The 24,810-nt window shown below is 39.5% G+C and overlaps 1 protein-coding gene across 1 annotated transcript in view; it reads left to right on the forward strand.

Moving 5' to 3' along the window:
* Positions 1–14,606, forward strand: part of LOC18438107 (putative mitochondrial import receptor subunit TOM20) — a 52,879-nt gene extending 38,273 nt beyond the window's left edge. Inside the window, exons 5-6 of the mRNA XM_011626593.3 lie at positions 2,185–2,271; positions 14,023–14,606. Of these exons, the coding sequence (XP_011624895.1) occupies positions 2,185–2,271; positions 14,023–14,154 (219 nt within the window). The 3' untranslated portion in view covers positions 14,155–14,606. The remainder of the gene's footprint in view (positions 1–2,184; positions 2,272–14,022) is intronic.
* The last annotated feature ends 10,204 nt before the right edge of the window (positions 14,607–24,810 follow it).

Here is a 24,810-nt window from a genome sequence, read left to right on the forward strand (position 1 = left end):
AGATGTGGGGTGTGCTAAGTATTATAGAGTAGCCTAAGGCTACTTGCTAGTAAGTTTTCCCTGTTGTTTATTTTATTTTTAAGTCATACTTGCTTATTTATTCTGAATTTTGAGGAATAGTATTTGTACTTAAATTGTTAGTGGGAGTTTGTTTTTTTTCATTCTTGGATTGTCTATTCAATTTGATAATAAAAGCAAAGGTCCTAAGTTGTATTTAGGGTTTTGTTTCTTATTTACAACACTGTATTGTGACACTTATAAGTGGAATTCAGATTGATTAATAAAAGAGGGAAAAAAATTGATTTTAGCCTTGAATTCTACACTTTCATGTCTTTCACCAATATGTAACGTATTGGTGGCTCAAACAAAAAAAAAGGCTCTAAGATAAAGAAAACAAAGCAAAAATTGTTTTTCAAAGTAACATTGTAATGGGTGATATTCGGAAAATATCGGATATAGCAAATGTTATAATAAATATAATTGGAGTGCTAATTTTTATTTATTAGTATTCACAAGAAATAATGGTTTATATTGCTGATATTTCTCAAAAACATGGAAAACACTATATTGGCTCTTATGCTATAAATAGCAGCCGAAATTAAGCTCAAATTTAGTTTGTCGTATTGGGTGATCTTGACCACAATTATCCAAAGCGATTTGGAAATTGAATCGATTTAGGAATCGCCGCTGGCTGGAAGATTCATATTTTTCAGAATCTATGTCCGTGCAAGAGGAATCTTGGGGGATGAGATTCCTCTTTTTGGGAATCGAGATTCGAATCAAAGCAGAATCGAGATCCTTGCATACATGGAATCTAGATTCCTAGCTCTTTGGAATAGAATTTTCAACCGAGTTGGAATCGATCAAATATAGAATCATGATTCCTTCATTTCTGGAATCAAGTTTTTGACATCTTTGGAATTGAGAGGGGAGTGTCTCAATGCCATTCATTGACCGACATGGCATACATGCACGTTTACATAATTTCTAACATCTTGAAGTTGCAATCTTTCCATTGGATCAATAAAATGCATGTGTAAGAATTAAGTAGATAACGTGGACCGCTACTTTGGTTTCTACTGGTCATTTCATGCCAAAAAAGTCACATCTTGTAGCTTGAGATTGATTGTCTAGCTTGAGTAGTTTGATGCCTTGAAAACTTCTAAACATCACTTCTAAAAAAAAGCAAAAAGAAAAAAAGGGGGAAGTTGTAGAATTCTGAACGAGTATCAACAAGTGTAGAATCGAGATTGATTAATTGCGGAATCGAGAATCAGTAAATATGGGAAATGAGATTTTATGAGTGTTAGAATCAAGGTTCCTAAAATAATGAATCGAGATTCTAGACTTCACAAAAATCTTGATTGCAAAATCAGGAATTGAGATTCTAGACGTCAAGGAAACGTCCGTGAAGATTCCTAGTCGGAATCGCTGAATCCGTCGCAACCTTTCGTGAGAGATTTGGGTAACTATGATCTTGACTTTTATAGGATATATTGACAATATGCATATATATCATGTGGCCATGTTGGATGGTGTCCGCACTTTCATATTAGGTTATGTATCCGATATTTTGATGTTCTTTTGAACCTGGGCATACTCACACTTATGCCCTCATGAAGGTTTTTGATTCATTGGCCTTTTCTTCACAAGTGATTTTAGCTCAAACAAAATTTTCTTTAAAATTTACAATTTGTTTATTTGAAACCCTATGGTATCATGCATTCATCTTTTCATGTTTGCCTTACCCTAGAGTAAGTTCTCTAAGTTATAAATAGCTTAAATAAATTATGTTTTTATTATGTTACTATTGCGGCTGCTGCTGTTGTTTTTGTTGTTGTCCACCGTCGTCGTCATTGTTGTTGGGGGTGGTTTTAATAGTAGTAATAAATAATAATAACAATAGTAGAAGTAATAATAATTATTTTACGCTATTTTTACTCTATTTACTTATCCAACGTGGTAGTTTTATGTTATTGTCTGGGTTACAACCATTATTTCGGAGGTACTACTTATCTGATCCTCTTTCCAAGTTACTAAATCATATGTATTCAAATAGCTATATGCATTCCTATATGTTCAGTTCAGGAGTTACCAATGAACCATTGTCCTCTTATGATCTTAACATCTTATTTCTTCTTTTTCTTTTGCTGCTTGAGTATGTGATGAATGTAAATCTTGTAGGCTCCGGAATTGCATTTGGAAGTCCATAAGCAAATGTTTACGCAACCAGCTAGTGGTTCAGGTTCTTCAACAACTTCAAATGTGAAGGTCTGCTTAAAAATATATTATGGTCTCTTATGCTTCATGTCATGGTGTTATAAGTGATGATATCTTTGATTTACGTGTACTTTCTGCAATAAGAGCATCTTGCTTTTATTAAATGACTATCTATTATTACTGCAAGTGTTTCTTATTTGCTATGTGAGAATTATAAATGTAGATAACAATGACATGCAAGATGGTTTAACTTGGTATATTTACCCAAATGTATATCAATATTGAGTAGGTGAGGGATATAGTAGACCCATTATTGTGATGGATATAGTAGACCCATTATTGTGATGCTGAGATTTTGTTTTGACCAAGAAAATAATCAATTTCTTTTTATTAATCGGTACAAATAGATCAAGCATCTTTTCAATTTATATTTTGTACTATGTTAGCTGGAAAGCCCCTCATCTGGAATAAGTGAGCTCATTATGATCGCATCTGTGTTCTTTAATTATTTATGTTGGGTTGGCCGAGTGTTGTGCATTAAATGTGATGACTGGTTTGCATATGCTGGCTCATGCTGTGAGAGACAAACGTTCTCGGATGATTGGATCAGCATGGTATGATTTCACTTTATATAATTTGCTAATATTTCTTATCCATTCAGCATCCCTCTTTCTAGATTTTTCCTATAGAACATTTGACATATGAAGAAGACAGTCTGATCAAACTGAGAAAACTGAATTAGATCTATAGACCCTATAATACATGGGGAAGTTTAAGTCACTCTTGCATGGACTTAGACTCAGCTTCACATGGATCTAAGCTTTTGGACACAACTAGCCCAGATACCTTCGATATGTCAATTTAGGTGTCTAGTAAGAATCCCAAGTGTGGAAAGAAAGAGGAATTCCATTTTTTTTTTCAAATGTGGGATACCTTGTTTTTTGAAATAGATGGCATGCCTTGTGTACAACCAGGGTGGATTTTAGGTCTTTGTATGCTCTTTGAATTCCTACACTAAAATGAAACTTAGTGAAAGAGTGGTCATCGACAGTGTCACAGTGGTAAGCACAAAAGCATTACCTAAAACATGATGAACTAGAAAGAGAGCTTTTCTTTGTGCTAATTAGAAAAACTTCACTTCTTGTTTAATGACACCTACATATAAGAAATGAAACAGTGAGGAGCATGTGGGAAGCTGATTGTTTGAAGGTAACCTTGCATATCTTCTGAAGGACTTTTAGGTGATAGAGATTATGTGAAAGTTTGGGAACCAAAGGTGCAGGACGTTTTGGGTATCACGATTGCCATCCTGAGTTGCATAGCGGATTGGTGGCATTGGCTGTGCGATCCTGTTAACATCTTTTGAATCCTTTCTACAGTAGACAATGAGATGTCTTCCATGTGTTAATCTATATACTGAATTTATTGTGATGTCTATTTCTCCATCATCGTCATGCAATCACAGCCTGCCTCTTTATTGATTTGACCATAACCATCGAAAAAAAGAGTCACATCTTTTCCTCTTGGATGAGAGTCCTAGTACAAATATATTTAGATTTGAGAATCCTGATCTAGAAGGGATCGGGATTTGTGCTATATATTCTCTTGTAAAATAGGAGTGTCCTAAAATATAAGGGAGTCCTAGTAAATACGGTTACCCAAGATGTATTGGATTCAGATAAACTTTTACTTTCTAATTTTTGTTTTCTTTAAAATAGTATGGGACTATCACTCAAATGATTAAACCACTTTACAAAATCGTTAACGCTGCCAAAACATTCTATTTAACATTGAAATGGTTACTTTTTGTTCATGGTTGGCTACTCAAAACTCATTTTTGTTCATTGTAAACCCTTGTCCTGTTTTCCTTGTTGTGAGCAATCAGGCGTATCCGTGTCATTTGGCTTGGGCACTTAAGGAGGCTAAATTACGAAAATGCCCTTAACTTTTTAAGATTCCCTGCTTATTTAGGGCTCCCTATCTTGAACAGGGGTAATTTGGTCATTGTTGAACATTTTTTTAAGGAGATACCTGACTGTAGTGAAACTTCAGAAGTAACCATCCTAATGTTACTTGGAATGATTTGACCACCTTAATGATTTTGTAATGTGGTTTGACCATTTAATTGAATTTTTTTCAAATAATTTAGAAAATATGTATTCTCTTAATGTTTAAATTTTTAATTAAGAAAAATTATTAATTTAAAAGTATTTGCCAAAAATAAGGGATATGAAAAATGATGTTACCTTACAAAATACAATAGTAATAAATGGGGTTTAATAAATTTCCAAAGTTTTCTCAACTCCATTAGTTTTCTTTTTTTTCAATTAAATAAAGGGATATAATACCATCTTTTTCATTTCAAAAATTGAATATTATTTTAAAAATAATTTGTATCTGTTTTAAATATGAAAATTTATTTATAATTTGATTGGTTGTGGTTGTGCATTCTGCAGGTTGTGGGCTAGTGGTCTAAATATATGTGTACTCTGTTTCTTTTTGGTGAGATGTACTATTTATGCGAACTGTTTGAGCTTTTTTTGGGCATTATTGATTTTCTAAAAGCTTGTAAAGGTATTTTCTTATTCTTGTGTCTACAATCTTGGTGCATCCATACTGTTTGGAAGGGGCAATTTATTCATCAATATGTGTTGGATCTTGTATATTAGGAATTGTCATCCATTTTATGTTCAACTTGACATGCTACCAGTGTCATACTCACTCACATTTAACAAATGTAAATGGCATTGGAGCCAAAAATGTGGGACCTGGGTTCATCATAAAAGGAAAATGGTGGCAGGTCCTTTGCCATCTAGTCGTTATTATATGTTATGTCGTCCATAAGTGGTGCATTTGAGAAAACAAACTTAGAGCTAGTGAGTCCATGGGGCATGAAGTTAAGGTGGTGAATTATCCTATACTTATGGTATCCTCCTTATATTTGAATTAGGTGACCTATCAGTAGTGTTCGCCTTTCCTGCAATATGGTTGAAGTCCATGATTTGAAGTTTTCACAATAAATCCTCACAAGTTTCTTCCAAGCTCATCCTGAATGATTTCCAATCCTTAAAGCCACATATCATGGCCTGGACCTCCATACTAATGGGAGTCACCCTTAAACCCTATGCCAAGGCCTCCTGTACTTCAGTATGAATGGAATTTAAGGCCAAGGCTTTCCACAAAACACTTAAAATTCACTATCGTTATTCTGAATATACTATGTCATGTGGACAATGACCAAAGATCTACAGTTTCTAGAGGTTTGAATTGTTTGATACATGAAAGTGGCCATTCTTGGTCTTTGCAAAGCCCTAGTGATACCATACCCTCGATGACCTCAATCAACGTTCTTCTTTCATCTATTTGATAAAGTAGAGCTTCCCAATGCTTCCAGTTCCCACAACTCTCTGTTGCTTCTCCCTTCTTTCCTAATACAAACTTCTGAACTTATTCTAGCTTATCGTGTTCTTTTGTCTCTTCCTTATGTAGATTCCTTCTAAGGTTTGGTATCCAACTGCAAATTTCTTTTGGTGGGGTAGGTTGGCCGTGGGATTCGAACCTGAGATGAGGTGTGTTAGCATCAGCACCCTATCCATTCATGCCTGGAGTTCAATCCCCACTCCAGCTGTGATATCTTCTTTACCAATAAAAGTGAAACTGGACATTTTTTTACGATTTTGAATCAAAATAGGAATTCCTCACTTGCTCTGCATGTCTCTTGTGATAGCCCTTGTCCTGAAAAACTACATGAATTTTCTCTCTGTGCCACCACCTACACCTCGTCTTATTGCCATCCTGCAGGTCTACACATTTCTTAATAAGGTACTTATCCGAACATTTCTTCCAGCCTACTTGACTTCCATATCAATTTAACAACCAAAGCCTTATACACCACGTCCGCTTTATGAATTCGACGCCCATTGTGTTTCTTTCTTGGGTCTAAATACGTTCTTTCCTTTGGACAAGATTTAACAAATTTATGTAAGCTCTGGCCTTGTTAAGCCAGCCCTTGGAGTTCAATATGTCTGTTAACTATTTAAATGGTAGCAGTCATTTACTGTATGTGATCTATGCTTATACAGGGTGCTAATACAGGGTGGTGGGCTCGGATCCTTGTGCATGCTTCTGGGCTTGGGCTTGGGCTTGGGCTTGGGCTTGGGCTTGGACTTGGGCTTTGGCTTGGGCTTGGCTTAGGCTTAAATGAAGTCCAATAGGTAAACATATGCTATTTTCTGAGAAAGGGAAAAGATTACAATTGATAAGTTTAATGCAATGTGGTTAATTATAAGTAATAAATAAATGAGTAGTGGCTGCTATTCTCAACAAAACACTGATGGGAATCCAAAATTCTGTGGCGCTAGTATTACCGACCATCTTTTTGGTTAGGAATGGTATACTACTTGCAGGGTTTCAGCTGATGGAACATTCGTGATACTGGGTAGAACATCTGACATATCAAGCTCCATGATGAACCACACTCCACCTCCTACCACCTCCAACTGCCCCCTACCTTCTGTTCTGGCACGTCACCTCCAACTGCCCCCTACCCTCTGTTGCTCTCCCTCCACTGTATCACAATTATGCGCATCTCCTTAAGCCTTCCTCCTCTCGCCACTTCTCCTTTTCACCTCCTGGTTTCCTCTCCACTAATCCTCTGGCTCTCCCCCCACTTTCTACCCCCTCTTCGTCTGGAGTTCCCTCCTGCCACCCTCTCCCTGAACCCCCTCATTTCTCCCCTCCTCTGGGTATTAACCATAGTTGTTTCATCCCTTTGCGAGAGGTGGTTCACCCCTTGGATTGGCTCTTAAGCTATGCTCCTCGCTCATCGGCTGTTTCCATCCCAAAAGAGACGATATTCGGGGATTGAAAAAGGGGGCTAAAGTTACTGAAAGGAGATTGACCTCGCCTGTTGCCACTTCAAAGATGGCCGTATCCTTTTCATCTTTTCGTCTACTACCTTGGCAAATCAGCCCTCGACTCCCAGCCTCCTTCCTTCAATGGTGTGGCTCTCTCGATGGTAGAATGGTATCCTCTCCTAGATGCCTGTAAACCCCAGAGAATCTGGCTTAGTGTTTGTTATAGCCCTCTACATGCTTGGATGATACCCCTTTACATGCTGGGCACCTCTCCTTCAAATCCATTGGCGAGAAGTGTGGGCACCTCGTAGCCATTCGCTGGAAATCCTGTTAATTGCTTCTGCTAGGTTCCATCTTACTTCTAGTGGAGGCCCTGGATCCCCGGTCTGTTCCACCTGTCCTCTGGGTAAGTATTGCCAAAGCTTTTTTCCATTTAGCAACGTCCTGGTCCCCCACCTCCGTAGTTGCTGTTTGCCAAGCCCAAACAGCAGGAGCCCTTGTTTCAGCTGCAGACCACGATAAATGGACTACGGTACGCTGCAAGGACCTCTGTTGGATCAATTGTAGTCCCTGTGCTCCTCAGGAACACCCGTTCTGTACTCCATCCTCCCCTGGTCCTTCGACCCATTCGATGACCCGTGCTCCTACTGAGGTCCCCCCCCCACGGGTCTCGAGGACAACACTCAAGTAGATGCAGCCGACTCTTACCTGATGCCACCTACTAGCCCCACCTTGATACACTTGTGTCCTCCATCCCCTCACTCAGTCAACACCCATCCGTTCCCCTCCCGCACTCCCCACATGCCCCTTTCCACCAAACCCCGACCTAGTCCTCGACCCTTGCACCCTTGAGCCTCCCCCAGCCTTTCACCTCATCCATGTGGCGTCTAATCCATCCCTCTCACATGTCTTCGATGCCCCTTCTCTACCCTCTCCCTAAGACACCCCTTCCTCTCATCATTCCATACCTCCTTCCCCCATCGACGTACCGCCAGCTTATCTCCCCCCTCCTAACTCTGTGATCCCATCCCGCATCCGTCATATCACACCTGCTCCTCTACCTACCCCTATCCCTTCACCCTTCCCATTGTCCTCCCTAGCCTCCTCCCCTATCACCTCAAGTACACCGCCACCTCTCTCCCTCCATGTTGCCTCAATATTGCCCTCTTCCCCCGAGGCACTCCTTGACTTCCCAGCACCTCCACCAGCTTCAGATGGGATCCTCGAGCCTCCCTGGTTGCTTACTCCCTCTCCCAACTGGTTCCCCTTCTTTTGGATTTTCCCCTTTGTTTGGTCGGGGCAGGAACAAGCGACAACCTCACCCACCATTCGGACGCTCTACCTTCAACTCCCGCAGCAGATTTCAACCTCCTTCCTCCATGGCATGACGCAACTGCCATAGACATGCCACATTAGCTCACCGTCGCAGATCCTCGCTTCCCCTGTTACTCTCTTCCAACCCCATTCCTCTCCAAACTGATAACCTCCTCCCCAGCCCTTCCATTCCTCCCTTATCGTGGCCTTATCCCATGGCTCCTTTCTTACCTTCGCTTGCCCCTCCCAACCACCCTTTCTTCTTTCACCCTATCCCCATTCCTCCTTTTTACCCCTCACTCTATCCCGCACCCCTTCTCCCCTAGCGCTTCTTCTCCTCCACTTATTGCCCCTTTCCCCAACCCATCTAGACGATCACTCTCATCCTCGCTCCACCTCTTCCTCACCCCAACTTCTTCAATCCACCACCGTTGGCGCCTATTCCCACCCCCACCCCCACCCCCCTCCCAAGTCCACTCCCTGCTCTCTCCTTCACCTTGGCCACCCCTTCACCTGCCAACCCTACACCCTAAAGCATTTAGGGGACTTCACTCCCTACAACTGGCGCCCCCTCGACCATCCCTGGGTCAATCTTGACTCACCCACCCAGCACCTATCCAGCACCATCCCACACTCAGGAGGCGCCCTCTTCATCCTGGTCATCCTCTCCTCCATCCGTGGGATCCAACTTCGTCTTAGCAATGGACAAGGTGCAAGGCGATGTGAACTAGGTTCTCAGCATTGGTAGGTTCAAATTTGGTGGCTTGACGGAAGATGTGGAGGCATTCTTTCGCTCCAATGCACAAACTAGACTCAAAGTAAGTTCCAGAGGATCCAGAGAATTTTCAAACCTGGCTTTTAGAATAAACTATGATGATGGACCTCCTGCATCCTTCAATTCTCCTTCCTCTCCTGTGGCTTTTCCCCCTCAAGACACTCCTTGACAGTCGCCTAGATGCCCCCCTCCCTTCCTAGACCATGAAAATTCTGCTTTGGAATATTCAATGCCTTGCTCCGCTCAAAGAAACCGACTCTGTTCACGCTTTTTGCTCCAAATACTCCCCCTCCCTTCTGGCCTTGATTGAAACTAAACTACCGACCCCCACTCTTAACCAGATTAGACTAGTCTGAGGCCGAAGACCCTGTGTGGGTTGCTCTAAAAGCGAAGGGAGTCTCTGGAGGTATCTTGGTTATTTGGGACCCTTCTTCTCATGTCCTCACTTCCTCTTTAATCGCTTCTCATTTAGTAATCAGTATACATCTCTCTCTAGTATCTTCGATGGGCTGCCGTGGAAATTTTCAGCAGTATATGGTCCCAATTCTGATGCTGCCAAGAGCCTCCTTTGGCAATAACTAGATGTGGCTATAGCCCAGGCTCTAGCGGATGGTGTCTTCATTGTAACTAGATGGTTCTACTAGAGAAGCACCACTCCACGAATTACCTTGGCCATGCTCGATTTTGCTGATTTCATCCCAACACAAACTCCTTGATGTTCCCCTTCAAGGGGCAATATTCACGTGATCAAACCAGTCCTCTGCTTTCTCTAAACTCGATCAATTTCTTTGTAGTTAAGAGTGGGACTCCTCTTTCCCCGGCACACACTCTCTTACTCTTCGTAATATTACTTCCGACCACCAACCCCTTTTGCTTGACACTACACGTTCCTCTGGAGGACCTAAACCTTTCCGGTTTGAAATGGTGTGGCTTGAAGTATCAAGCCTCTCATTCCTCTTGCCTGCCTGTTGGTCGTCTTACTCCCCTTTTGCACAAGGTTGGGCAGGATACAGACTCCAAAAGAAACTCATCCTCTCGAAAAATGCCCTCAAGTCTTGGAGTAGGCTTCTACCAATAACTTCCAAGCACATAAACTATCTCTCCTCTCCTCCATCCATGACTTAGATCTCATTGAAGATCTCCGCCCTTACATGGAAAATGAATCTCTCCTTTGCCTCCAGTATAAAAGTGACTAAGGAAGATATTTTTTTGGGCGCAGCACTCCATGATAAAATGGCTCAAAAGCAGTGATCTTATAACAACCTTTTTTCATAAAATTGCCAATTGTAGGAGGGACAACTGCATTTCCCAAATCCAATCCCATGGGGTTACCATTGATCAACCCTCTCTCATTGTAAGAACCATCATTGATTATTTCCAGAACCTCTTCGAGGCTCCATCTTGTCCAACCCCCAAAATGTCCGACATTTCTTTTCTCTTCCTTACCCCAGATCAAACCTCCTGGCTCAAAAGGCCCTTTAGCGAATTGAAAATCCTCTCAGCTATTAATGAACTTGGCCAGGACCGCACTTCAGCCTTGATGGCTTCCCTGTGGCCATCTTGAAATGCTTTTGGGAACTCCTGCGCCCAGACCTTCTCTGCTTCGCTGAGTTCCACGGAAGAGGGATCATCCACAAGGGCATGAACGCCACCTTCATTGTGCTCATTCCCAAGGTGGAAGGTACGCTGGAACTCAAAAGTTTTAGACCCGTGAGCCTGATAAATAGCTCTTACAAAATACTGGTCAAGGTCCTCGCTACCAGGCTCAAAGCCGTGTTGAGCTCTGTAATCTCCCCCAACCAAAGTGCCCTTTTGTCCAAGACCGGCAGATTTTGGACGGAGCTTTAGTGGTGCATGACTGCATCCATTCCAGAACCACCTCCAAAACCCCATGCTTAGTCATTAAATTGGACCACAAAAAGGCTTATGATCTCGTTGATTGGGTAGTCCTAGACGAGGCCAAAAGGAGAATGGGCTTTGGTACTTGTTGGAGAAAGTGGATATGGGGGTGACCCCATCACCCCCATTTCTCCGTTCTCATTAATGACTCTTCCTGGGGCTTCTTTTCCTCGACTAGAGGCCTTAGACAAGGTGACCCCCTCTCCCCCTTCCTCTTCGCCATAGCAGCTGAAGTTTTTAGTTGATCCATCTCTAGAATGTACCCAGCCGGCCTGATGGAAGGTTTTACGTTTGGCGCTGATGGCGCCACCATCTACCACCTCCAATACGCGGATGATGCGCGACCTTTTTGCGATGCCTCCACCAATCAGGTCGACACCTTGCTCCTGTTCCTTAATTGCCTTTGCTTTGCCACAGTCTTCAAGGTGAATTTGGCTAAGTCCAAGATGATTGGGATAGCCTTGGACCCCCACACAACCCAAACTTTTCCCGAGAGATGGGGTGTGGCATTGATTACCTTCTCCACCTATCTGGGCTATCCTATTTGCCATGGGAAACCTAAGAAGACAAAATGGAGCCACATTATGGATAAATTTGAGTGTAAATTGGGCATCTGGAAGGGCATATATCTCTCCCTGGCGGGTTCTACCCTCATCAAAGCCACTCTCTCTAACGTCCCCATCTTCTAGATGTCCCTCTTCTACATACCCGCCTCGGTGGCTCATCGCCTTGAACTTCTGAGGCGCAACTTCCTTTTGTCGGGAGATGGGGCATCCAAAAATTACCACCTCATAGCTTGGAACTCCGTATGCCAGCCCAACGCATGCGGGGGCTTGGGGATCTGGAACCTACAAAAGAATAATTTGGCTTTGTTGGGAAAGTGGTGGTGGAGATTCGCTAATCAGGGGGCCAGCTGTGGCATCAGATCTTTTGCCGCAAATACCGCCTTCGCTCCTCTCCATGGTTCTTCCTTGACTGGGATTTCCACTCAGCTTCGGGATTTGGAAATCCCTACTTGATAGTCTTCACATCTTCAAATCCTCAATTCGCTTTCACCCAAGGGGGGGGGGGGGACAAGAGTTGGGTTATGGTTTGACCTCTGGTTAGGACACCTCCCTCTTTCTCTTCACTTCCCCCACCGCTTCAAATAGCAGAGCTCTTTGGGTTAGTCGGAAGCTCTAGATCCTGGAATCCTAATTTCTGCAGACCTCTTCGTAACGATGATGAATAGCTCTTGGCCTTTCTCGAACTCTCATCTATTTTCCGCTCCTTTTCTTTTTCACCTAATGGGGAGAACAAAATCATTTGGACCCCGGCTTCTTTAGGGATTTTCTCAGTCTCCTCCTTTCACCAACTCATCTGCCCTCCTGTCGCTCAACCCTTGCAACTTTCCACCATCGCCAAAGCCTGGATCCCTTATACAGGTCTTCAATTGGATTGCCTTGTGGGAAAGAGTCCTCAACTCCAAAGAAGAGGCCTTCAAATCCCCAACAGATGTGTTACATGCCTATCGGAGGAGGAAACTAACTCACTTGTTCATCCACTGCAACTTTGTGAGCCGAATCTGGGAGGACTTGCTTCAACTTTTTGGTTGGTCGTGGGTAACATCGGAATCAGTTCCCCAGCTATTCCAGCAAATGGTGTTCCTCCTGTGGTCCAAATCTGGTTCTATGCTTTGGAAGGCAGCAGTAGCGGCTACCCTTTGATCCATTTGGAAAGAACTCATCAACAGAATTTTTCGGGGGCAGCATTCTCACCGCCATATAGTTAAGGAGTCCATCAAATCCATGGTGATCTTCTGGGCCACCAACCACACCCATTTCAATTTCACTCCGTCTTGGAGTTTCACCTCAACTAGACCACCATCCTTCACCACGGGCCCAGGCGTGTGTCCCAAGACTCCCGGACTTGGGTACACCAAACTCAACTTCGACGGGTGCTCTGTGGGCAACCTAGGTCCCGCTGGTATTGGGGGCTTATTCAGGAAGCTCATCTTCTTCGCCTTTCCTATTGGTATCGCGGACTCCACCTCAGAACCTCGTGCCCTCTTGGAAGGCCTCAAACTTTTCAACTCCTCTTGGAGCACTGGTCTGGTTGTCGAGGGACACTCAAGGAATGTCATCTCCTGGGCTTCACGAGAGACTATTCCACCCTGGAGACTCACGGCTACCTTTTACTAGATTTTTTAAATTTACAGGCATATGCAGGTCTCTTGGATACATACTTGGAGGGTGGCCTACTAAGTGGCTGATGCACTAGCTAAGCAAGACGCTTCCATGGCTATGTCCTAGGCTATGTTTTTGTATACAGGCTTAAAACTCTCTGTTTTATGTGATCTTGTATTGCTTTTATAGCTTTTTGGTTTGCCACTCTTCTCGGTCGTTTTTTTGAGCTCTGGTTTGGGCAGTTTGGTATACTGTATATTCTCACACTTAATACAAGGTCAACAGTTTGAAAAAAAAAAAGAAAAGAAAAAAACATGGGCGAGATGGTCGTGCCCAAAAAAAATTCTGCCACGTATTAAAAAGTGCTATCAATTTCACCTAAGGTTTCCATTTATTCACAACTCATTCCGCTTTGGTTTTCTGCATTTTAAGATTTAAGCCTATAGTGTTGGTAAATAGTGCACACATCCTACAATCTTACGCTATTTGATATATAAAGGATTTATTCTACTTTCTCCATGATTCTAGTGAGCGATATATGTAGGGGTGAGTGAGCTTGCATTTTGTTACCGAAATTTGTTTATCCATCTACTTTCTCTATTTCCTGTTGCCTTTTGTATGTATGTGTTGCTGAAATGCATGTCCAATCCTCCCTATATTTGTGGAATTTATAACCAGAGATGCAGTAGTCTCTCTCTCTCTCTCTACAATATGTACCCTGAAAATTTCAAGAGTTGCTTTTGATCTTTGTTATTGTAATTTTCTCATGGAACTGTTGAATTTTCTTATGCAGCGTGCAAAGAAAAAGGAAGCCAATGATGAATGGATATACACTGCAGCTGGGTGGGTGGTGCTGGGTGTGCTGGTTGTGGCTGTCATGTCACTGACGAGACCCAGTTACCCCCCTCCTGCACCTCCAAGATAAGAGCATTCGTTCTACCTAATACTGTTACATAAATTTCATGGTTTAACAGAGCCTCCTTGAGAGAGAGCATTTCCAAATACTGTGGCGTGACTTTCATGGTTTCAGAGAGAGAGAGAGAGAGAGAGAGAGAGAGAGAGAGAGAGAGTTTTACTAGTGTTGTTTTGTCGCTGATATGATACCCAGATGTTCATTTAGAGCAGATAGGTCGAAATATGAGATTATGTAAATTGTTCATTCGGGGATTCTGTTTTATTTTGGGGGTGTCTCTCCTTTTTTAAGGGTGGAAGTTTCTTTGGTTGAACTTCTATTACCCATTCAGATCATAAAAGTAGAGAGATTCTATACGTTGGAAAGGCTTAAAAGTGTTGATCAGCATTGGATATTGGATATTGTGTTACTTTCCTAAGATTGCTTATTCTTTTTGAAATAGAAACTTAAATGGTGTTGGAAAACCTATTGATTAGAGTGCATCAAAAGCACACCCTCCTTGGACAACTTATCTGCCGCCTCGTTGGTTTCCCTGAAAACGATCTTAAAAGATACAGTTGCTATAAATCTCCATGACTTAGAGCCAATTAACCAAATATAGCTTAAATTCCATGGTACCATCTTGCCCCATTTAATGGTATCAAGTGAATCTCCTTCGACTATTATCAAATTATCCAGATTTGGTCAAAATAATTTTGGACCCTTGCAAAAAAGCTTTCATTTGAGCCTCATTTCTGAATTAGTGGTTATTTTAAGCTTTGGTTTATTGTGATTAAGCTTTGTACGTGGCCTCCAATAGGCATAATTTTTTCCTTTTTTCGCGAAGTTAAGTTGTTACTAAAATCCATCATCAAGGTGGATGGACCAGGCCAGTTCCTTTTTTAATTAGTGAAGCAGCCATCATCCCAAACTTAATCCATTGAAATTGAGCCGCATGGCTCTTGTAAACAGCCGGAGTTCTAATAATATGCTCCCAATTGGAGTACAGGAACATGGCCATCTCGCTCTCTCTCTCTCTCTCTCTCTCTCTGATGAGAACATATCTGTCTGGAGCATATTCTCTCTCTCTGGAAACACTAAACTCTCCCTTCCATTACATGTCCTGTTTTCTCATTTCATATTTGTCAACTTTCTTTGCAAAATCCCCTTTGCAAATTCCCTTCTCATTGATCCCGTCCAAGTTTCTCTTCCAAATTTGTATCTCCGTCCCACACAGCAAAGCTTGCATGATGTGTAGCAAAATCCTCTTCGCAAGTTTGTCTTCCAAATTTGCATGAATCATTACCCATCTCATTGATTCTAGCACAGCAAAATTTGCATCTCGTCCAAGTTTCTCTTCCAAATTTCGTCCCTTTGCGAATTTTGTCTTGCATCCCTTAAAATCTACCTTTTGCTTTTGAGCCTATAAGGCTGTTGGGCCGTTTTCAATCTTGACGAATCCAAGCTCCAATGCACCTATCTTAACTCATCAATTTCTTCCTAAATATCTCTTTGCTCCAATGAATGCTACATCCTCTATGTCCAAGTATCCGAATCTCTCATCTCGCAATATAAGAAATTTTGTGCCAATTTAGTTGACACAAAACTATATGTTGTGGAAAACTCAAATATTCTCTCATTGAGAGTCTAACTTCTTGGATTCATTAATGGTGATTGTCCTACATACCGTCAATTTTTTTTTTTTCATAATGGTAAGAGTGAAATCGAAAACCCATAATACAAATCATGGCTAAAGTCTGACCGGCTTCTTAAAGCCTGGATCACATGCACATTATCAGAAGAGTGTCTTGGCCCTGTTGTTGACCTCAAGATCGCTGCAGAAGTTTGGAAATGCCTAAAGAATGCTTATGCAAGTAATTCAAAAGGTAGGGAATTCCGACTTACCCAGCAACTTCAACTTTGCAAGAAATGGAATTCAACCATATCGGATTATATATGTAAATTCAAGAGTATTTGTGATGATTTGGTGGCTATTGGAAAACCTCTACCAAATGAAAATAATATTTTTGGCTTCTTAATGGACTTGGTACAAAATACGAGAGTTTTGCTACCCCCATGCATAAGATTCTGATTCATTCATATTTTGAAAGTATATCTATTCTTCAAAGCCATGAAATTAGAAATTAGCACCATTTCTTTGAGGAACACTAAGATCCAATACGAAATGTGGCATTTGTTGAACAGCAAATTTTTTTTGGACCCAACAGATGTAACCAGAATTACAGAGGTAGAGGGAGGAACAACTTTGGTGGTCACCATTTCTTCAACCCTCGAGGACGTGGGTTTGTTCAAACTAGCCAAATCAGTAATGTGGCTCATGGGGTGCCCTAGAAAAATAAAAAAAGTGGTGGTATACTTTCGATGTGACACATGGATCAAGATTTCCAACTAGATTCCAATATACAACAGTCAACTTAGATAGCTCGAGAAAAAGTGTCAAATTAATGGGAAACTTGGACATACTGCATTAAAGTATTGGCATCGATTTAACAACTTGTACGAAGCAGAAAATATTCCTTAGGCCCTTGCTACTACGGCTATAGTTGATTCACAAGACTCAAAATGGTTCCTGGACATAGGTGCCTCCACTCATAGGACAAGAGATCTAAGTAAGTTGCAAAATTTTCGTCCCTATATAGGCATTGATAGAGTCATTGTTGGGAATGATGAACAATTAAATATTTCACATGTTGATGATGCAAATATTGCTATTGGGTATGAAAAATTCAATGTTTCTAATGTTTTTTTGGTGCCTAAAATGGAAAAGAGCATGTTTATCTGTTAGCCAATTTACAACAGATTTTTCTTATATTTTTAGGCTCTCATAAAATGATTTTCTGATTAAGGAAATGAGCACATAGAGAACTCTGGTCAGCGGGAGTAGAAAGGGATGATTGTGCTATTGAATAAGTGAAATAATCTGTTCTCTAATCGAAATAAAAGAATATAAGAAGATGTGTGGTATACACATCTTGGACATCCTCAAAATAAAGTAGTTCACTACTTAAAATCTAAACAGTTGATTAATGTTGATGCATGGAATGAATCTTATTATGTTTGTGCTATTTGTCAGATGGGAAAAAATTTTAAGCTTCTTTGTAGTGGTCTTGATAAAACCTTTTCTGAACCTTTCTTTAAGATTCATTCAGTCTTTCGAGCCCTTGCTCCAGTTTTATCGAATCAGAGTAATTGATTTTATATGGTGTTTTTTGATGATTATACTTATTTTACTTGGATTTATCATATGAAACCAAAATCTGAATTTTTCACTGCATTTATGAAATTTCATTATATTGTTGAAAGGTGCTTTGATTAGCCGACCCCAATTAATTGGGAAAAGGCTAAAATGATGATGATGATGGTTGAAAGGATCTTTGATAAAAGAATTCAAGTTTTTCAACATGATGGAGGTGGTGAATTTACTAAAAAAGAATTTATTGATTATCTTAATGGCAATAGAATCATGCAACAATTATCATATCCAGGAGCCCTAAGCAAAATAGAACAGTTGAAAGGAAACATCGAAATATTGTAGATTTGGCCTTACCATGATGTTTCATGTATGAAGTCCAAAATGTTTTTGGGTTGAAGCCTTTTATATTGCAGTATTTGCTATCAATTGAATTCCCTCTATCAATTTTAAAATTGATTCACCATACTCATTATTGTTTGGATGCTTATTAGACTACTCTTCACTTCGAATATTTGGTTGTCGGTGTTTTCCATATATTTGAGACTATGCTACAAACAAATTTAGTCATTGTTCTCTTCTATATGTATTCTTGGGCTATAGTATCCAACATAAGTGCTATAGATGTGTACATCCATCCACATGGCAGGTCTATATATCTAGACATATTGTACTGGATGGAAACATCTATCCTTATATCAATCCCAATTCTTTTTTTGATAGTACTTAGGTTTTGGGGGAGTTGTTCACCTATGCAGAATGATCAGAGGGTTATGAACCTGACATACAGACTCCTTCTTTTGATTCATCAGCTCCACATAAACCGCCCATATTGAGATGCCCTTGATTTATCTGGTTTTTCAAGTCCTTTGCCCATCACCAATGATCGCTCTTCAACTTCTCTTATAGAGGAAAATGTCACAACTGCACCACTAATATAAGATGTCAAAGATGATGCAACAGACAATCATGGTGATGAAAATATTACCACTTAAGAAACCAACCAATCTATTTTTTTTACCAGCCTTTGAGCATCCTCGTCATCACATAGTCATAAGATTTCAAGATGGTACTCGAAGACCTTGTATTCTCCCATCCGTAATAGCAATCTCAAGTGCTCATACTTTTGAAGCTATCTATTCTAAACATAAGACCATTAAGTCTTTCTTAAGTCATTTGGGTTGGCATCATACGATGGAAGAGGAAATTGAAACCCTGTATGTTAATTTAACTTTGGAGCTAGTTCCACATCTTTTAGGTATGAATGTTTAGTTGTTGTTGGGTCTATAAAACTAAATTAAAGTCTGATGGCAGTCTAGAGAGACTCAATGCTTGACTAATTGCTAAAAGATAAAACCAGGTTGTTATAATTGATTTCTATGAAACATTCAGTCTTATTATTAAGCCTGCTAGTGTTTGAATTGTTCTCACCAATGGTTTAAAAAACGGATCGGTGACCCTGATCGGGCACCTCAAAAACCGATCCGGATCGGCGAATCGGCGATCCGGATCGGAAATCGGCTGAATCGGTCGGATTAAAGTTTCAAAAAAATCCGAAAAAATTATTAAAATTAATTATAAATATTGTTTTTTAAGAATCCAATAAAAAATGAGGGTACTACATTATTAACTTTCATTTTTTTTATCAATTTGTGAATATTGAGATGTTCTTTCTATGTATAAATTTATTTTAATTATTAAATTTGCATCATATAAAAGAAAAATCATAGAATTATCATGGATAAAATATATAATTATATATGGACTATTATAAAGAGTAGACTAATCAATTAAAGAATGGCCATTAAAATCTCGTTTTGGTGAAAAATCCTAACCCGCTAAAAAAACCCAAACTATTACAGCCTAACTAACTATAATCCAAAATTATTACAACCTCACTAATTATAATATTATATACTGAAATTATAATTATTAGTTTACATTTTATAATTATTTTATTAGACAAATAATAACAAATTAAAAATATTTTATAATATTATCTAATTTAAAATGTAATATTGACAACTGTAAGAGAAATAGTACATTGCATGATTTATAATGTAAAAATTCATAAATAAATAAAAGATTTGGTTATCAATGTAAAAATTAATAAAATGCGTACAAATTTTGGAAATAACACTTCAATTTTTCAAAAATTTATTTTTTTAGGTTTCTATAATAAATTTAGTAAAAGAAATTGTTAGTAGAAAGATGGAGATTTCAAATAGAATAAACTTTTTTTTTTTATTTTTTTTATACCTTTCATATTATTTACAAAAATAATTATACCACTATATACAACAAAAATTAACGGTTATATAAAAAATTAATTTTTTTATTTTTCATTTTTTTATGTCTTTTATATTATTTACAAAAATATTTATATTTATACCAACCACTATATACACAACAAAAATATTTATATTTATACGAACCACTTTATATACAACAAAAATGCAACACATGCCCAAGGGGATTCGAAAACAACAAAAATATTTATACCAACCACTATCTACACAACAAAAATGCAACACATGCCCAAGGGGATTCAAATGCAACACATGTCCAAAGGGGTGCCCAAGGGGATTCGACTTTGGGACCTCAAGTAAAAAATTCAAAGTCATAACGATCAAGCCATCTAACTACATATAATTATAAATTGCTGATTAATAGACTATATTTACATTTCGTTTTCATTTAATGATGTTTAGGAATTATCCCACATCGAAAGATGGGTATTCAAATTTGGTATATAAATACTTATGCAATATGAATTATAAAATATGTATAAAAATATTAGGGCAACCTCGCATGTGCGTTTGGACACACGTGTGTACGTGTGAGTGTGCGTGCGGCACGCTCGCACGTGCGCTCGGACACACATGTGTGCGTGTGAGTGTGCGAGGGGGCACGCTCGTACGTGCGCTCTCGGACACACGTGTGCGCGTGTGAGTGTGCGTGGGGCACGCTTGCACGTGCGTGTCATGTGTAAAGTGTGTGAATCGGGCTGAACCGGTTGGGAACCGGCGGTTCCACTATAGAACCGGGCTGAACCGGATGGAACCGGTGGTTCCACTCTAGAACCAGGCGGTTCCGGATGGGAACCGACGGTTCCACTCTGGAACCGGGCTGTTCCCGATTTTCGGTTGGAACCGGGACCGGCACGCGTGTTTTTGAGTCAAACCGGGCGAGTCCGGTTCGACTCGCCGTTTTTTAAAACACTGGTTCTCACCATAGCTATTGTGCACTACTGGCCTATCAAACAGTTTGATATGAAAAATGCTTTCCTGCAAGGCTTTATTAAAGAATTGTATTTATAGAACAATTTTATAGATTTGTGAGCAAAAAATATCAAAATCATGTCTGCAAATTAAAAAGAGCTTTACAACAAATTAAAAAGAGCTTTACATGGTCTAAAGCAAGCACTTCGGGCCTGGTTTAATCTATTCAATGCCTATTTATTACCATTGGATTTTTATTGCGGTATAGTTGATTCATCTCTATTTTTTTCTCTCATTACTCAAGGCACTATGATCATTCTCCTTTACATTGATGATATTATTGTTACTGGTGATAATTTGTATGTCCTAGAATGACTCATTTCTTAACTTGGAAGGGAATTTGTAATGGAAGATCTTGGACCTCGTTTCCACTTTTATGCTTGGGATCTTCTTGATCGTGCTCGGATGATTGGTGCCAAACCTATTTCAACACCAATGGCAATGAAGAGTAATATTCATGAGAATTTTGATCCATTTCCTTATCCATTTTTTTTGCGGAGCATTGTTGGTGCACTCCAATACTACAACATAATATGGACTAACCTTTCCTATAGTATTAATACAATGTGTCAATTTATGCATGTTTTTACAATTGCATATTTTTAGGTAGTTAAGGGGACTCTTCATTATCTCCTTGGTACACAATCATGTGGTATAAGAATCTTATCTGCTAGTTTTCTTTGAGTTATATACCTTCTCTAATGCAGACTAGACTGGGTGTCTAACCACTCGTCGTTCAACTATTGGTTTTGGCACCTATCTTGGTTCCAGCAGCATATCTTGGAGTGTAAGAAATAGTCGATTGTGGCTCGTTCCAGTGTTGAAGTAGAAGCTATGGCATCCACTATTGAAGAATTGGCATGACTTTATTTTATTTTTTGAGATGTTAGGTAGCATCTTCTTCAGCCACCAACACTTTTTTTTGACAATATTAGTGATATCTACATACAGTTAATCATGTTTTTCATGCACAGTCAAAACACATTGAGTTAGATAATCATCTTGTGCATGAAAATGTTACTCTTGGATTACTTATCAATCATTTTGCTTTCCTCTCGCAATTAAGTAGCTCATATCTTCACCAAGCCTTTGCCACAAGATGTTTTTCGAGATCTTTGCTTCAAACTCGAGCTTCAAATGCCACCCCAACTGAGTTTGAAGGGGAGCAATAGAAATGAAATTAAAGAATTTTAGTTTTTGAAAAGGCTACAATATAAATATTGCTCTTTCCTTTTGAGAGGAGAATGTAACAAGATAAGAAAGTGTGTATTGCATGTAACAATATAAGAAAGTTTACATTATATTATTGTATTACTATTATATATACCATGAAAGAACCACTAGAAGAAAAATATGGGGTATAATTATTTTCGCAAAGAGTTCCTCTCTCTCTAAAATTTTCTACAAAATTGAGTTAAAGATGGACCCCGAAGCCAGTTAAAATTATCATCATCAAAGCTCTTTTCCCAAATTGGGGTCGGCTACATGAATCCTGGTTCAATCATATATTTCGCATTCATGAGAAGTTTTGGCGAAGTTTGACATTGGCTGGTAACCTATCACATCCCACACATTTTACCCGGGCTTGAGACGGGATAAAGGAAAATTTAAAGTCCTCACTCTTCTTAGACCAAGCCAATAAAAATGAGATTTTTATGTTCTTAATGAATAACAACCAAAATTTGGATGACAATTCCTCGTAAACTTCATGGGGAGTAATCTTATGGAGAATTGCCTACAAAACATTTGCAGAAAATATCAACAATTGTTCAAATCTTATCCATCTCTAAGATGAGGGTACTTTAATTGTCATTTGAATCCATTTCTATATCTTGACGACTTGTAACGCTATGTCTTAAGCTTAATTCCTCCTCCCCTCTCCCCCCACTGACTCACCAAAAAAAACATCTACTGGCAATACTTGTATTAGAGCATTTATCAAAGTTTTGCATTCTAAAAATGGAATAAAAGTTGTTCCTCTTTATATTTGGTGAATGAGGGCAAAACGAACTGTCACTTATTTACAATTGAGGTCTAGTAATTGGAAAACAAACTCCCAGCACTTGATTTTCGTTGGAGGTCCCCTAGAAAGAGAGAGATCTATGGGCAAGCATGGAGGGTTAATAGTTTTGTAGTGATCTTCTTTTTTATTTTGAATGTTAATACTTGTGGATTGTCTCTCTCCACATTGGACCATTTTCTTTACTATATAGAAGAAAACTGTTTGCATGGATAAGGATAACTACCGAGGAAACTTCACGAATTGAACCATGCCCCACCCACCCACACAAAAAATGATTATCACATTCGTTACTTTAAATAGGGTTCTTGGCTTCAGTTTCTATCCCATTTGCCATCATGTCATTTTCATTAGTCAGATAAAAAAAACATACACGGTATAAATCTTTAATTTTTTTTTATATTGTTATTGTTGTTGTTGTCATGGTTGTTGTTTATTATTGTTGTTGTTATTATTATTATTATTAATATTATGCATTTGTTTATTTATTTATTGCTTTGGAAGCATGGGGTACCATAGTGGCTGCTAGCATCCTCAACGTTTTCTAAGAGAAGTATAAAAAAAAATAAGGAAAATCTTACACTGAAGGTAACTGAAAAGATTCTACGCTCATGTGGAACATATTTACCATCTGGGGTCAAATCCAATAGGAAATTGGATATGTAACCTCTTTAACCCAGCTAACAGCCTCAAGGAAAAAAGTCACATGGCACACCATACATGCACGAAACAAGTAACTTACAAATATTTAGTATAATGTTCAATTCTTTGAAGGATGAGATCTAAGCATTGACAAACTCAAAATCTAATTTTTCTTTGAACACAATCATATAATGATTTTTAGTTAGATTCTAAAATTTCATATAAAAAAGTCTCCCTCAATTATCGCTTTCATAAAGAGAGTAAATATACAATTTGCTTCAATAGAGGCATAGGTAATGTCTAAAAGTGAGCTTATAAGGGAATACAATTATATTGCCCAAACAAGTAAACCTTCAAGCAAAATTTATAGGTAGGAGTACTTTTAGAACCCCAAATTTTGACATTGTAAGTTTTATAATCTGCTCAACCTAGCTACAAACATGAACAGATAAGAAAATAGGTGGATCCAAGGTTTTAAAAAAAGGTTTGGTGACCTGGATCGCCTATTCGGATATACAATTCAGTTCGGGGGTTAGCGATCCAGTCGACTAAACCAATCATTGCAAAATTTTAAAAATTGAAGAAAAAAAGTGAGATTAGTTCTCTGTCAGAATTGGACGGTTTTGTTAGAGAACTGAGCACAACTGACTGGCTCATGGGGGAAGTGGCCGGTTCCCGATATTAAGCAAAAACACATTCGCTCTCGACGATTCTCAATCGGAATCGGCTGCTTCCAATATGCATCGGCATTTTTTAAAACTTTAGGTGGATCCAGTGTTTTATATCAGGAAAAGTATCATGAGCCTTAGTCTCAAGACCATGTGCACAATTTGCCCCACGGATGCAAAGCATTGAAATTCCATGAGAAAGATGAAAGTTATGAGGAGGGGAATTCCATAACAACATGAGGCCCAGTCATTTGGTTGGTCTGATAGAGAAATATCTTATTCATTGTTTAAAAATCGGCGAGTCGAACCGGACTCGCCCGGTTCGACTCGAGAACCGGCACAGGCCGTGCCGGTTCCATCATAAAACCGGGAACTGCCCGGTTCTAGAGTAGAACCGTCAGTTCTCATTCGGTTCCCATTCGGTTCACACACGTGCTCTCGTTCGTCCGTGCACACTCACACGTATGCACGTGCAAGGTTGCCCCAATATTTTTACACATCGCCCGCTTCTAGAAGAGAATCGGCGATTCCTGTCGAATCACTGTATAGAATCGGATGGTGACGTCACGTCTCGACATGCATGACATTTCCAAGGGTAATTAGGATATTTGTCTTAAAAATAAAAATAATTTTCGACATGTTGGAGTGCAGCACCACATTCACATACAATCAGGTGTTACCCCATGTACCAATCGCTCACACGCTGTTGAAGAGCTCATCCTCACATCTTTTATAAACTTGGAAGTCGCTTGATATTTCCGATGTGGGACAATTCCCACTTGCCTTCAACAGCGTGCAAGCCATCGTCACACAAGCCATTACCTAATAAACGGCCATTAACTAGTGCAAGCCATTGTCCATATGTGT

This window comes from Amborella trichopoda, chromosome 6, assembly GCF_054954075.1.
Source record: "Amborella trichopoda isolate Santa Cruz 75 chromosome 6, AtrichopodaSantaCruz75HAP2 v2.0, whole genome shotgun sequence".
Classification (NCBI taxonomy): Eukaryota; Viridiplantae; Streptophyta; class Magnoliopsida; order Amborellales; family Amborellaceae; genus Amborella; species Amborella trichopoda.